This window comes from Anneissia japonica, unplaced genomic scaffold (genome assembly GCF_011630105.1).
Source record: "Anneissia japonica isolate Jap-2015-1 unplaced genomic scaffold, ASM1163010v1 scaffold1826_len1998817_cov189, whole genome shotgun sequence".
NCBI classification, from domain to species: Eukaryota; Metazoa; Echinodermata; class Crinoidea; order Comatulida; family Comatulidae; genus Anneissia; species Anneissia japonica.
In genome coordinates this window covers 275,969-292,310 of record NW_022742159.1, presented here as the reverse complement: position 1 = coordinate 292,310, position 16,342 = coordinate 275,969, and the positions used below count along the sequence as shown (strand labels likewise).

Here is a 16,342-nt window from a genome sequence, read left to right as displayed (position 1 = left end):
CGACTACTATCCAATTGCTGTAAACTATATCTACATATTTCGGATATTTAACACGTACAACGAATATCAGAAGAATTTTACTACACTGAAATGAAATAAAATGTACTTTGAGAAATGTTAAGGATAATTTTACCTCTCAAACACGACAACGACAACAGTGTAGCGAATGACTGTGATGATGAATAATGATGTTGCAATCCAACATAAATACAGTATGCGACGCCACCGTTGCCTAAAATACAAAAAATTACCCTGCCGCAGCTCTTGGTGTGCTAGTGTATATAAATAGTGTATATAACCCAAATGAAAGAAATATGAATCTGAATAATTTTGTACCGCATTTGTTACCTTCTAATCTATCATAATGACAAACCTCTCGTAGGCCTAAAAAGATAAATTGCTCAATTAAAAGAATAAGAATTACAAAAAAAAAAAAAAAAAAAAAAAAAATCGGGTTTATTAATTATTTACTACAAACGTTTGAATGTACGTGCTGAAAGAAATTTGTCTCCGCAAAGATTAATGATTATATTAGGAAAATGTGTATACCTATTTCTCTAGTTTCTGTTGGAAAATAACAACTATTAAAATATCAAAAGGAAACTTAGAAGCTATTTGACTTTTTTTGTAGCAGCATTTGGGGCTCAACACAGCTTCATAAATACACCAAGGTAGTAATTTCTTTTTTCATGATTTTCGTCTTCATATAGGCCTATTTGTTTCCATTTCCCTAGGCCTACAATAAAAAGAGAGACTCAGTGAGGACATTACCTGTTACTAGACCATTAAAAACCGAGTAAATCCGTACCGTAGAGAAGAAGAGATAAAAAAAATGGGGGGAGGCGAGGCCATAAAATTATAAATAAATACCGTAGATCTATTGTGTTGAAATACATCCGGATATAAAATATATCTTTATTCATCTTATATCAAATATAGGCCTATTATTTCCCCGATAAATATACACATGCAACAATAAATATTACAAATATGCAACACAACATCATTTCAGGGATCTACCTAAAGAATTCCATATAAGTTCTAGGGACCATAATATTTACGGTTGTGTAGAACTTAAACTAATATTTAAACATAGAAGAATATGCTTAAATGATGTATAGTACAGCGACCTAGGCGCATCAGATATAATTGAATAGCTTCGATCTGTCTCGTGATTTTATTAAATATTAATTTTTTTAGATTTTAATTTTAACCACATGATTTTTTATATCTACCTTTCTGTAACAGCTCTGTACCACTGATCTCTACTTCATACTGTATTTTAGTTGTAGTTTGTACTGCATGCATGTTCTGTTCTGTGCTCTAACAGAGCCGTAGATAGAGAGAGTTTGGCCAAATCGGTTTCACGGGATTCTGCTATACGCGCGTGTGATTGGGTGGATTGCAATCACATGACTTACACCGGCCATGTTGTCACCAAAACAAAACATTGGCGAGCCGGCCACAAACTAACGGCGATAGTATATATATTAAAATCCCATAGTTGAATTGCCATCATGAACAGAATAAATAAAAAAAAGTCTATGCAACATCAGTGTTACATATAAAGTGTTATAAAGCTATACGCGCGCACGCTGTTTGGTAACAACATGCGCCAAGTTGGCCAAACTCTCTCTCTCTATCTACGGCTCTCGGTGCTCTAAATGACAAGAGCGCCCTCTATAAGCTCTACCTTCGGACCGGTGATACGACCGTGATTGTTGATTGGTCAATTCGAACATCACCGGGAATTACGAAGTCGTCCGTGTTGGTTAAGCTTTTTGTTGCACTTTTAAGTCGTAAATTAAAGAATTTTTAGAACTTATTCTAAAATATAAGTGTCCGAAAAGTGTTAAGTATTGCTTAGATCATCAGGTTGGTGTCGAAATGGATGATACGTTGGGTCACAAATGGGATTTTCTAGCTCCACAATTCGTCGATTTCTCAAAGCCTGACGATAGTTTTGATGGCGACGCGGAGGAGTATTTCAGTGAGTACAGTAATAAAATATAAACAGAGGCCCTACCTAGGCCCCTAGGCCTAGGCTAACCAATGGGCATAGGACTCTAGGCTAGATGATATTCCTCTGTTCAATTCAAGCAAAGCTAGACCTAGCCTAATTCTATATTGTCACCAGCCTTGTTTTGTTGTATTCTGTTGTGTAAAGTGTAGGCTAGACGCCTAGCTAGGCTAGGCCTAAAAAGACAAAGTTTAAATGCCATGTCATGTGTCTTTAGCTCACCGATCTTTGTTGGATGGTAGCCAGGCCTAGGCTATCTTTTATGGTTACTGCTGTATGCTACATGGACCTAGGCCTAGTAGATATATTATATAATTATAAGGGTAGATATATTTAACAAGTTTAGATTTATGCCCTATTCGAATCAAACTTGTCTGTATTAATACAAAAGTAGAAAGAAACAAAATATTTACAAAGTCAAAGACTGTTTTATCTGCTCTTTTCAGATTTTGATCATGAAAATAACATACCATTGGATATTGAGGAATCTACGAATGCTGCTGCTACGAAAACACAAATACCGTCATCAGGAGATGATACCCAAAATTTTAAAGAAGAGTTGAAACCAATATGTGATGGATCAAGTAATTCACCACATAAGATGGAGTCCTCAGATGTTGAAATGAAGACATCACCACTGAGAATAACTAAGCCTTCGGTTCACTTGTCTTCAGGCAGTGGTATGATGTTTAATGTATTTTAGTGGCCGTGAATATTGTTCCAACAAACTCGCGTAAATCTGAGGTGTTTATTGGTAGAGCTGGGTTGACCCTAACCTTAAACTTCAGTCTTGTATTAATGCACTATTCTATGGCATGTTATAAGAATAACCATAGATTATTTTAGTTCCTTCACATTAATAATAATAAAGATATCCATGGTATTGTAAAATCCACAATGTAAAAATTGCTTAAATTGTTTGCTACACAAGTTCTATGCCAACCATATGACCTGCCTGTGCAAAACCTTTAGTTAGGATTCTTTGAATGTCCCAAAAACAGGAATATGCCATGATAAATCACTGAAAGTACAAAATTTATTACAGACACAAAATGAATTTTTTGTTTTTGTTTTGATAAACAAAATAAAGAATATCTTCCTAAATAATTTGTTCATACATTCCAATGTTTTTTTTTTTCTAGCACTTTATAAAAATCAATATTATTTTCTAATGTAAACCCTCTTTTTTTAGGCCACGAGAATCAAAGTTGTAGGTTTGCGTCCGAAAAATTTTGAAAACACATAAGGCATTTTTTCATTTTTCATTATTTTTTTTATAAATGCTGTCCACAAGCTGCGGCATTGGTAATTTTACATTTATTCCCAAGAAACAATGCTTACAGCCATAAATGTACACTAGCCTATAAAACAGATCCTTTTCTACATTTAAGACCTCTATAAACATACGAGATTTCCTATTGGTCAGAAAGATCGATTTGACCCGTAAATGACCTCAGCAGTGATCGGTGCTCATGGTGCGATGTGGCCAGGCCTGCCTTCGCTCGGTGTTCGCGACGAGTGATCAGTGATGAATAGATCGTTTTTCTGTCTGTTTACGGCTTAGAAAGTCCGTTTTTTAAAACGAAGTATATTTTTTTTCAAAATAATGAACTTTTCAAAATAATGAAAATTTTCGTGTGGTAGCTGTTTAGGCATGCGGGCGGTGGACGCAAACCTACAACTTTCATTCCAGTGGCCTTATCAAATTTTATTTTTGAATTGTTAAAAATCAATAAATTGAAAGAGTTATTTTGTCAGATTCCCAAGAAGATGGCAAGGCGGAACATGAAGCCTCATCACTACAAGTACACACTGTGGCTCCAAATCCACCAGTATTCAGAAACGAAGACATACCAGCCCCACCAAAGATCACCCAGCACGAAGACAGTGAGGGCGATACAAGTGCTATGGAAACTGAAGACTCGCCAAATGAGGCCTCTACTGCTGTAGCACCGGCAGCTGTAGCCCCGGCTACTGAAGCCCCGGCAACTAAAACACCTGTAGCAGTTATAGCCCCTCTAGTGTTTGTAGCCCCTGAAGCAGATGATGCCCCTGTAGTTGAATCCCCTAAGGCAGAAGCCCCTGCAGGTGAAGCCAAACTCATTTCATTACCAGCATTTAATGCAGATGCACTTACAAAGGTAGCAAGTCCTGAGATTCAAGCTAGCCCCGTGAAAGTCAAAAGTCCAGTGGCCCAAAGCATAGAAGCAGGTTAGCTTTGAAAATAGCACATTAATAAAATTTGTATATGCCGCCCTCTATGTAAAAATCACGAAATAGAGAGCCCTCTATGTTATATTTTTTAATTGTAGTGGTGGAACTACTGTTTCCAGTCGTCGATCTGTAAAGCTTTGTTAAATGAAATTTACATGGCCTGTATTCACATTTTAATGATGAATTCACTTCATTTTTATGAATTTTAGGGTATAATCGGCCTCTCAAAATTCTTATGATGCATGAGATAATGAAACATATGCGTGAGACATAGAAAGTGAATGCTCATTGCATGAGACTTAAGTATTATGCGTGAGAGTTGGCAGGTGTATAAATGTATTACAGTAACATGTTCATTACACAAATTAAAACTTTCATTCATATTTCAGAAGTGTCTGTTGAAAACCCACGAAAGCCTGCAAATCTTGTTACAAGTTGGACCACAAGCTCTGAAACAAAATGTGTTAAGAAACCAGAAAGCACAGTGGCTGAAATTAAACAAACAGGTTAGCATAATGTATTGTAACATTCACAAAGGACCATTTCAATGTGGCAATCGAACTTGAACTGTCCCTCAAAAATTGATCAACCAAAATGCCTCAGAGGTTATTTTCGGGCGTCTAGAAAACAAAAATTCCGCCCCTACAGTGGTTTTATCTCAATCCTTTCAGACATCTCTGGATCTGCCCCTGCAATGGTATTTACTCATTGTGCACATTATTATTAACTTACTGAGGTTAATTAGCATAATACTATAAATATATATACAGTAAATGTTTTAAGATCCATCTACACTCAAATTTTATGTGACAAATAAATGTGATATGCCCATATTTGCATGTATTATGACATGATCATACCCATATATGGCACATCAAACAAATTTGTAATCTTGGTAATTAAACTAAATGTTATTCATATTTCAGAAGCACCTGTTGACAAGCTATGCAAGCCTGCGAACATTGTGACTAGTTGGGGCACATGTTCCAACGCAAAAACAGCTTCCAAACCGGCCACTCCAGTGTCAGAAACAACAAAAAAGAGAAGGTACAGTTAGGCCTGCATATCTTTTAACATTTTAGGTACAAACAGTTGCATACAAATGATGGAGTGCACTTGATCCATGTAGAGTTGCAGTATCTTCCCATTACAATCTGTCCTGTGCCAGATTAAAGTGAATATTATATTATGTTTTGCAACACCTCAGATTAATTACTGCACAGTGAGTTTTAATGAATATTTTGCTACAACTCATTCCCAGGTTTTTTTTTTTGTGGGCACTTTCCTTTTTTAACATATAATATCTCTATACTTCTTCTCACACCCCCCCCCCACCCTTCTCCCAACTTTTTCATCTATAAACATCTCCAAACATTTTAACTTTATGTGTACTTCCTATATGTGACCTATCCATTCTCTCAGCTCTACAGATGGCTTGACCTATGTGTCAACCTTGTACACCCTTCAATAGATCCCGATCATTATATGTATATCTTTGTCCTCTAATTAACAGAGGTAGTGAGGGCCAAGTTGATAACCATCGAGTAACGCGCAGTATGAACAAGCTAAGGCGCTCTGTACGGTTGAACCCTCGGCGATCAAATCCAGTTACACCAACACCAAGCACCATTCAGACGCCATCTAGCAAACGACGGCGAACAGATTTGACAATCACAACAAAATCAAAACCTTCCGGCATACACAAATTAGTTATGCCCCAGACACCGACTTTTATGAAACGAAAGATGCATTTCACTGGCGAGAAGGCAAAAAAGACGGAGGAATTGGAATTAGAGAAGATTAATGAGTTCCAGAAGCAGATGGCCAAAACAAGAAAAATGGCAGAGGAATCATACAAAAAGTTACAGGTTTCAACTAATTACGTACCTGTCCGATCCCAGCAACCAATCACACGGCCCAAGGAATTTGAATTTTCCACTGATGCTAGAATCACTAAGACAGGTCCAGCTGTTCCACGTTCTGTGTCTGAGGAAGATTTCTTCTCTTCTCTGAGAAAACACACACAGCCAGTAAGTAACTTACCTTTTTCCTAGTAAGTGACTCCAGATTTCTACACAAAATTTCCTTTTTCTTTTTTAATCATGAGAGAGTTGGTTAAAATTAAGACTTGCCAGGAGTGAAACAGTGTGTGGAGATCATGTTTTAGGTCACAAAAATACATGAGGTTTGCCCATATATGGGTGTGATGACATTTTCATGTGCTCTTATTGGACAAATGTTTTTCACATAAAAATAATGTGGTCAGATCTTAACATCTTCTAGCATGAAACTAAAAGAGGCACTAAAATTTATGTAAATAAAAAAAATATACTATATTGCATCTGATCTTCCTGCAGCAGAAGCAATCAAAGGGGCCTACAAAACCACAGCCATTTAACTTCCAAAACCAACATAAATCAGATCACTTTGAGCAGCCTAGCATTCCAAAACGTTTCCAATCCATGGCGGAGCAGGTGGCTGCATTTCAAGTACGGACTCCTGAAAGATTCCAGAGTTGGAAACGTCGACAGCAAAACAAAGGTAAATTTGTAAACCAGTTAGAGAATGTAGATCTCAGGATTGTAGAATGTAGATCTCAAGCATTGAATGATACAATGATCTAGACAGTTAGGACTGTTAGGTGACTCTTCTAAAAAGGTATTTACATTGCATCTTTAAATCTAAAAAATGTTAAATTTCAATTTTGCTGTTTTATTCTCTCTAGGACCCGCACAACCTGTTGTTGCACCCAAGTTAACATGTCCAAAGACACCAGCCCTTGAAACAAGAAAGAGGAAACGGCCATCCACTGTAGTGAGTGCAAAGGATAAGGAAGATAAAGAAGTTGAAGACATGAAGACGTAAGTGGGGGAAATCATTAAATTTGCTACCTGTATTATTTGCATTAAAGCATTTAATTTAATTTTATAAGTATAATAACTGTTATAAAGTAATAGATGATAATTTATATATCAAAGGTTATTTTTAACAGTCATTTTTAGTATGCCAACAATTTTTTTAATACCATGAAATTTGTCATAAGCAGATAGTGCAGCAGGCTTTAGAATCTATTGGATCATGTACCTTTATATTAGGCCAAGTAAAAAAAATTAATAGTTTCTTGTCCCTCTTTCTCATCCATTTTCTCTTATTCACCAAATTTTTTTTTTTATTTACGAAATGTGCAAAAATCTGACTAACTCACATCAGTAAAATTCTTCTCTCAATTGTTCGTGGTTGGCAATACAGTACATTCTTTTATGCTTCCAATGTGTCTACTTGGTAAAAGTGAGAAAGTAGTTAGCTGTTTCCCATCGACCATCTTGAATATACCGGAGTAAAAAAAAAGTTCCCCCATTCTCCTTTTTCCAAAATATTAGGATGAGAAACTACTTTTTTTTTTAACCTGGCCTAATATACTGTTAACTTGGAAGGGGATAATTAATTGACCTTTAGTTTTAAATGAGCAATTTAATTTTTAAATTAATTTCTAGGGTATTTTCCTGATTTTACCATAAAGCCCTATCCAGACTAGATCAAATAGTATTTGAGAAAAAAATGATGTATACCCATATATAGTCATTGATGTGCCTATATGGGGCTTGCCATGCCAAAACAAGCATGAATGACATATATGGTCATGATGTGTCTATATATGGTCATGATGTGCCTATATATGGTCATGATGTGTCTATATATGGTCATGATGTGCCTATATATGGTCATTATGTGATGTCATCATTACCATTTTTGGTGACCATGTCACATGCTTTTGTCAAAAGATGTGTATAAGAGACAGGACTCAAGCATGCGTGAGAGTTGGCAGGTGTATAAATGTATTACAGTAACATGTTCATTACACACCTGAATTTTTTTTTTTTCGTTAAATAAAATCTATGCTTCCAATTAGTCACCTTCTGGAGAATATGATTTTTTTTTTGTCTACTTATTTTATATATATTGAGGCTAGTAGAAAGGGGAATCAATAGACACACTCTACAATAAGCAAAGTGCTGTAAATATTGGGAAGGGCATACCCTTACCATTGATGAGTTTCAGGTTCCCTCCGACCCAGAGGGATAGTACCTGAAAGGGTCCCATCCTGGTTACGGAAAATATAATGCAAAAGCTTCATTTTAAATAAATCAATTACAAAGAAAAGCCCACATCCTAACTTTTGTGCACCGGTTGCAAATCGTATTGGGCTAGATGGACAGGAGCCTTCAGCATTGAAGTTTGTCCATTAATGGAAGAAGAAGAAGCATACATGTATAGGATATCTTTTGATCATCACCAACACAATGAATTCCAGAATTAGACTGAGACTGTTAAAAAACAAATAATTTCCAGCTGACTGGCCTCGATTTCCAAGTGCCACTGTGCTCTGCATCACAACAACAAAATTTTAAGGTCTACTTGGGGATAGCCTTTAAGTAACAATCTTGACAGTGTGCAATATTACACACTTATTAGACGGCGCCTGGAGGCCAATATCCTCATTTGTATATCAGAATGTACTTTTTCTTATATTTCCTGAAAAATAATTAGGGTTGGCTTGTTTGCTGGTGCATTTAAGTGTTTTGTAGAATGTTATGTTACAAAAGGCTCAAACTAAAAAGTGATGTAGAAACAAGTTCACAGCAAGGTCGGCTTCAAGTTCATAACAATAATTAATATTTGATGTAAACATCAAGGAGGAACTAGGCTTAGCTGCTGAAACCACTAGATAACTATATGTTATTGTTATGTTTTTTTTTATTTCTTTGCTGTGAGCTCACATACCATTGTGCATGACACCATTCAACACATAATTTTGTCAATGAGTGCAACCTGGTTGTCTAGACAATTGTTTAATTTTCAACACTCATGTATTTACTAAACGTGACACTGTTTTATAGCAGTGGTCTTAACAGTTGGTCCTTATGGTGCAGGTGGCTAGTATCATCGACATGTTGACCAGCAGTTTTAAAGTCAGACTCTGAAGGGAAAAAAAATGTTGATAAGTTGTAGAACTAATCTTTCTTTTTTTTTCTCCGGAGCCTGACTTTAAAATGTGTATTTAGTAATCTGCCTTAGTTTCAGTGGTTGCCATATTTTTTTTAACTCGTTCTATATTTCTGTATATATAACACCCGTCATTGGTGATTCTTACACACAGTATTGTACAGTTATTTCTCTTTGGTCATTTTTACACACAATATTGCATTTCAGTTTAATTGAAATTAATTACTTCTAAAATATACCATTTTTATCATAAATAAATATATTTTTCATTCTTTCTTTAATAGGGATTACCAGAAGCAAAACCAAATGTATTAACTTGTCCGAAGTCACCGGCCTTTGCACTGAAGAACAGGAAAAGGCTCCACGAAAATGACACAAAACCGGTAAGATATGTAGTGGTTTAAGGCAGTAGGCCACTGGAATTTTAGAAAGAAATAACAAGCAAAATATAATAGGATTAAATTAACTACACACGGAGGCCATCAAACATATTACTTTGTAAATTATTTATGTAATAATATTTTTAAATTATTACAGGAAGAAGAAAAGCCTGTGGTAAAAGCACGCCCAGCCCCGCATGTCGGTGTTCCATTCGCACCAAACTTGCAACACAAGACCACCGAACCTCAGCCGTTCTCATTTGCGTCAAGGGATGAAGCAACTGTTTTGAAAAAAGAAGAAAAAATACAGCAGTTGTTCAAAGAAGAACAGAAGGTTTGTTTTCATTTGCTTTGGGCTGTAAATTTTTGTAAATTAAAAAAAAAAAAAAAAGGAGAAAAGAAAATTCAAATTTAAGTTTAAGAGTGTAATATCCAACCATAAATATCATACCTCTAAATAGAGGGGGTCCAGACCATTTCAGTTATGAATAATTTTGTAAAATCTTCTTTTACAGCTGCGAGAATTTAAGGCCCAGTTAATGCCAATTCTGGACACAGTGTCAGGTGTGCCTGAAAAGAAAACCAAAAAAGGAACAGAAATTAAACCGTTTGGTTTCCATCAGGAAGATGTCGGTGCCAAAAGAGCTCAGGACTGGAGCAAGAAGGTTAGGGTATTATGACAAGAATTCTAGTGGATTATTCTTTAATTTTATAAAATATTGTTCCGACATACCACAGGCTTTCATAGTCCAGAAGTATGGCAGTTATCTTGATAGTGAGTGGTTGTAGGTTTGATTCCCATCAGTATTTAATACAAGTGATAAGAAACTTTGTGTATACAGTACCCAGTAATATGTACTTCACCACTCCATATTATAGTATACTATACATCATGTTGAAATGCAACCTTACAACCAACTTCGTTTTTACACATCCTACTGTCCCTAGCTAAACAGTTAAAAAAAGTGCAGGAATTTTTAGTAGAAGGTAGTCTTACTTATTAATATTGTAGTATGCTGTTATTGAAGTACTTTTCATGCTCAGGAGCATCAAAAGTAGATGAAGCAAATACTCTGTGAAGAGGTTATAGAAAGTTGTCATTGTGGGTCGAGCAGGATGTTTGGAGAAAATGCATTCTGTTTAGTGAAATCTAAAATTGAATAAACAAGCCTTTTAAATCTGTTACAGTTTTCAAAGCTTCGCCCTTGGACCACTTTCTCGTTGGAGACACAGGAACATATTCCTGTTTGGCCAAACTTTATACCACTGCTTGGATCGAGTTTGTCTTAATACATCTGTATTTCTGGAAGTAAAAGTATTACTGAGAATTATAACTATTTAATTCTTGCTTGTCTGTCAGCGTCATTGTAACTTGTGACATCTTTTTTTGTTTATTAGATGGCAGAGGAATTGGAAAAGGAAAGAAATCAGACATTCCACGCAAAGGAAGCAAACGTTCTTTACAGAAAACCATTCATTCCACAGAAATCTGATAAGCCGTTAACAGGTAAAGTTTGCTTATTTAAAATACCAAATCTGTCAACTGTTGTACAGACTGTAGATAAAAAAATAAAAATCATTACTGATTACCAGCAAAATTTGAAGATGCACTGTCTGCCATGTGCTAAAAAAAAATGAAAAGTTCGATTCTATATTTGAATTGACATATTTGTATAGTTAATAAGTAAGTTATTAATTTGCAATTACTGTAATTTGAATAATAATTTGAATTTTCCCCCATCAATTATCAGTTTAATAATACCTTTCCTGTATTATTTAAAATTGATAAACCCAAATTGGCTGGTAGTCAATTTAAGGACATTTGTAGTACAATGTCTGTAAATCAGTGAAAAACAATATTTTTTTTCAATCTGCGTATACATTGTAGGAGTGGTGTTATGCCCTATCTGGCGTGTTGTCGTCCTGAATAGTCAGAACGCTTCCAAATGTACTTGCAAAAAAAATATACATTGTTATTTATGCATCTGTTAGCAAAGAATACTACAGTACTTAATTATACAAACTAAGCAATTTAAATACAGTTAAATTATCTTCAGATATTGTCAACTGAATTGATTCTTTTTCCTATCAATTGAATTGTACTTTAACCCTCAGAGATTAGCGATTTTATGCTGAACAGCGAGAAGCGAGCTGAACAACGCCAGCAATACGAAACGCAGAAAAGGATGCGAGAAATAGAAATCACGTTAGAGAAAGCAGAACTGGAGAGACAGAATGCATTACGGGAACAGAAAGAGGTCGCGCAGATGCGTGCCGCTATGGTTCCCAAATCCAATCCAATACGCCAATACAAACCAGTTGAGATTGAGCATAGTGAAAAACCGCTCACCCAACCAGTAACACCCAAATTCAGTGACCGATTGAGGAATAGAACTATCCTATAACAGTGTGGGTAACAATGTACATAGTTTATAGTCTGTAACAATGGATTTTATTACAATTTTTGTATTTTTTAATAATTCAGCCACATCAATTTAGATATTTGGATAATGAGAAAAGAAAACAATAGATTACTACGTACTCTTAAGGCAGTAAGGGTAATGTGTGTTCCTTGGGGAGTTATTTTCAAGATTGTTTGCAAACTTACTGACATAACATAACATTTTCTTTTTATTAACCAATATTTGAAGTGGCGTGGGTAAAGGAATTGTCATGTTGTTAGTTTTGGCATTGTATTTAAAAGATGACTGCTGATTTTATCCATTATAAATAGATAGGTAGTGATATAACGTGGACAGCATTTATTCAACCATGTCCCCATCTTTATTATGACCTTAAACATAAATTAAAATTGTGGCGAATCATGCTGTGATTTTTATGATATACTGTAGTTACCTTAAGTTACATTTTCTGCCATCCTCCATTTAAGTAAAAACGTCTGTGCGATAATACTTACGAAGAAGCAATGTGTCTAAAAATACAATGAAACATATGTTTACTGTAGCTTGACGAATATACACCAGACTGTTTAGTATTTTATGGGTAGTTATCATATAAACAGTTTTTGGGAAAAGACATTGATCTTATTAGGTTAGTTAATGTACAGTGTATTTGTTTTTAAATAGTGTGATTTTGTTTTGTATTTAAACACTTCGATTTTTGATTTGAAAATGTTCAAATTTAAATGATGTACACTTTCAGGAGGTTTAATGCCTATTTGATAAATTTTACTTTATTCATTATTTAATGTTAATTATTTTGATATATTTCTGTACTATTACTATGAAATTATCTGAATGAACATTTTCACTGCTCTACATACATTTGTTTTTGGTCTTTAGATAAGATATACAGAATTTATATAAACATTTGAAAGTTTATGTAATCTTAATGTATTTTGTTCAAAATAACATTTAAATGTATGTTTTTGTACAGAATTAATGCAGACATTTAAATGTAAGATATACAGAATTGATATAAACATTTAAAAGTTTATTACAGACTGAATTTAATACAGGACTTGGTTATGTAAGATCTTTGTTGAAAAAACCCAATGAATGGGAGGATTTGATAACATGTAGTACAATAATTGTTCTGGCTTGTCAAGTTTTTCAAGTACTTTAGTCGAGCCATCTGATGGTTTAATCTTGTCTGTAAATAAAACAAATACTGTTACTTGTCTGTCCATAAGAAAATTATTCTGTTTTATTCTTTAATTATTGCATCCACACCATACTAGGTAGGCATCATTTTTTCATATACAGTACTTTTGCCAATTTTCAAATTGGTGAGAGGAATTTTCACGATTTTTACTATGGTAGAGCATGATTTCTCAACTTTAAAAATGCACTCCAACTTGCAGTTTTCAAAGAAACCAAACTTAACATCTTCGCTATTCGAGTTAAGTCGAGGGAGTGATTTTCATTTCGCAGAATTATTACACGAACGTCAAAATATTGTGTAGGCCTATCATTATAACTTTATGCTGAAGACTTTGAACACCAGTACTCTGCAACTTCTTATTCAAGAAACATGCGAAGGTGGTGGGAAAGGGAGTGGCAGTGGTTGGAATTTAATCTCGACATGTTCATGGTTGATTGGTTGTTTACAGAGATGCACCCAGATCGATAACTAAAAATAGGCTACCAAGATCTTAAATTGTTATTCTAATATGCAATTGTTTAAATTATGAAAAATCGACAAAACTCTTATAAATTCAACCTAAAATTTGTGCATCTGAACGGATCAAACACTAGTACTGTACGTTATTAATTTACAATAAGATACTGTATTTCGAAAATAATGTTGATTTTTGGACTTCCTCTGCAACAAAAATTTTAAAATTGGTACACGAATATAATTATGTGTCTGATGTTATTGACCAGTAAAATATTTAATCGTTTTGAAGACCCAGTTTGTAAGTTTGTTTACAATGGTCTGAAACGTTCTAGATTTGTTCCTTCTTGAATTATGAAGAGGAACATTTTATGTTCTTTAAGTTCCAAAATCTAATATAATGGAAAACATCGTTCTTCATTTGGTTGTCAAGAAAATATCTATTCACTCTGTAGGCTTGTCAACTATTCTTCCAACTGCACTGATTATTATACTGTGCGTGGGTTCTCTCTTTTTTTTTTTTTACAAAATTAGATTTGTATGTTTTCCAGATATTTTTTCATAAATACACTGTTTAATGTGACTTTCATGCAGGCATGTTGTTTTTAAAAACTTACTGAAGTGTTGTGGATGTAGCTGATAAACGTTTGGAAGTAATCAATTAAAAACAATACGCCTTTTACCAGCAAGATTTTAGCCGCGCCAGTGTTTTGAACATACTGTGCCAGAGAGACAAGGCGAATTTAGAAAATATTAACATACGCTTGTAGTTAAAATTTGCATCATCAGTCAAATATGATAGCTTGATATTGCTAGTTTACCGTAATGATTCCCGTAATCCTTATGTATAATAGTGTAACATTATCCAGTGTTGCAGACTAAAACAATTTAGTAAAGATTTTCAGCGTTGAGATGTAAACTTACACACATATCATCTCTGTTTGCCCAATATCCCTAAAGAATCATCAACCATAGCAAATTTGAGTATAAAATAAGCGTTAAATTAATTAAAATATAAACATCACAGTCCAAGCGGATGATGTGATAGTGTTTTTTAAACATGCGTACTACACGCGCTCCATGTTACGTAACGCCTTGCCTACAAGTGCGCAAAATATTGCGCGTTTGATTTGGGTTGCCATAGCATTCGCGTTTTTGAGTTGATGATCACTACCACCACAACACAGTATACACACACTCGTTCGTATTAATATTTTGCACAAGATGCTTTTTTGACATGGAAGTTAATTTCGATAACATAAACGCAACTACGTACAACTGCAGTTATCGTTTCAAACAAATCCTTCCACCATTGAAACTTTTCCGACAAATACCATCAATTGAACTCCGTGAAGCACCGAAGCTCCCGCCTCGCCAATTTCCAATTGAGCCAACTGGACCAAAACGTCACCCGGAGGCGATTTCACCACATCTTCCGAACATCCAGTAAGTTGTCAACACGTTCACATCATATATTATGAAATCTCAGACTCGGCCCAGGCCTTAGGCCGTTTTATTAACGAGTTAACCAAAAGTTACCGGTAGAAAAGATAAACCCATAACGAGCTTTAAAATAGGCAAGTGAATATCAGGCTGAGTAGTAGTAAGGTAGAATTAAGCTAATTCATTATAGGTTTGAAAGTTGGACATAGATTGAAATAGAAATAAACCGTAGGGTTTTTTTTTTCCCCCTTTTTTTTTTCTTTTTTTTTTTTTTTTTTTTATCCCTAAATGGGCGGAAAGGAGTGCTTTCCGCGACACGGTGGACCTTGCCTCTTACCCCACCCGGTCCCCGCTAGTGCCACCCATGTTATCTACAATTAATTGTGAATATTCATATTTTCATAATATTGCTAATTTTTTATCTATTTCAGTATTTGTTAGCACAAATAGTGCAAAACGTTTAGTGTATTTGGAGTTCTTGCAGATATCAAGCATATTAATCAAATTGTCAATTATATCCGGCCAGCGGTAGGCTTCCAACTTGTTTGCACTGATATCAAATTTCCCTTCGAAACATAGTGAAACATCAATATTAAACCTTCATCACGTGTGTTGCTATGACGGCACTTAACAACAAGTTGATAATGTTAGGTCGGTTTAAGCATAGAATGGCCAGCTTTCCTTCAATGCATAGATTGCATTGGCCTGAAACGTAAACAAAATACCTACCCCAGCATATAAAAGCAAAGCACATAACATTATCCATTACTTGTCTGATGATCGCTAAATGCGTGAAACTTAAAGAAACAAACAAGCGCATACTTACTTACTGTCTCTTATACACATCTAGATGTGTATAAGAGACAGGAAATGAGCTTTCCTGACTTCTGGGGTGTCTTTTAATTACTTTTAAGTTCTTCAAAATTCAAGGTTTTTACCTCTTGAAAACGGTCAGGTAATTTTTTACCATTGTTTTTCAGTAAATATGCCTTAAGTGTATACATACATAAAAATTTAAAAAAAAAATGAGTAGTTGCATACGAATTTTCCATGAATCAATGAATCCCAAAAGGAGGGGGGTCCGGGGGTTCTCCCCCAGGAAAATTTTGATTCCTAGAAGGCGGGAAATGAGTTTTCCCGACTTCTGAGGTGTCTTTTAATTACTTTAAATTCTTCAAAATTCAAGGTTTTCCCCTCTTGAAAA

The 16,342-nt window shown here is 34.9% G+C and overlaps 1 protein-coding gene across 1 annotated transcript; it reads left to right on the top strand.

The window, feature by feature from the left end:
• The first annotated feature begins 1,724 nt into the window (after nt 1–1,724).
• On the top strand, nt 1,725–13,254 carry LOC117119040 (targeting protein for Xklp2 homolog). Its single transcript, XM_033263850.1, has 13 exons — nt 1,725–1,990; nt 2,467–2,700; nt 3,779–4,231; nt 4,624–4,740; nt 5,161–5,281; nt 5,748–6,264; nt 6,592–6,775; nt 6,960–7,096; nt 9,523–9,621; nt 9,776–9,952; nt 10,134–10,283; nt 11,017–11,125; nt 11,734–13,254. Exons 1-13 carry the CDS (start codon nt 1,888–1,890, stop codon nt 12,021–12,023), a joined length of 2,691 nt encoding a protein of 896 aa, XP_033119741.1. The 5' UTR covers nt 1,725–1,887; the 3' UTR covers nt 12,024–13,254.
• Nucleotides 13,255–16,342: the final 3,088 nt, after the last annotated feature.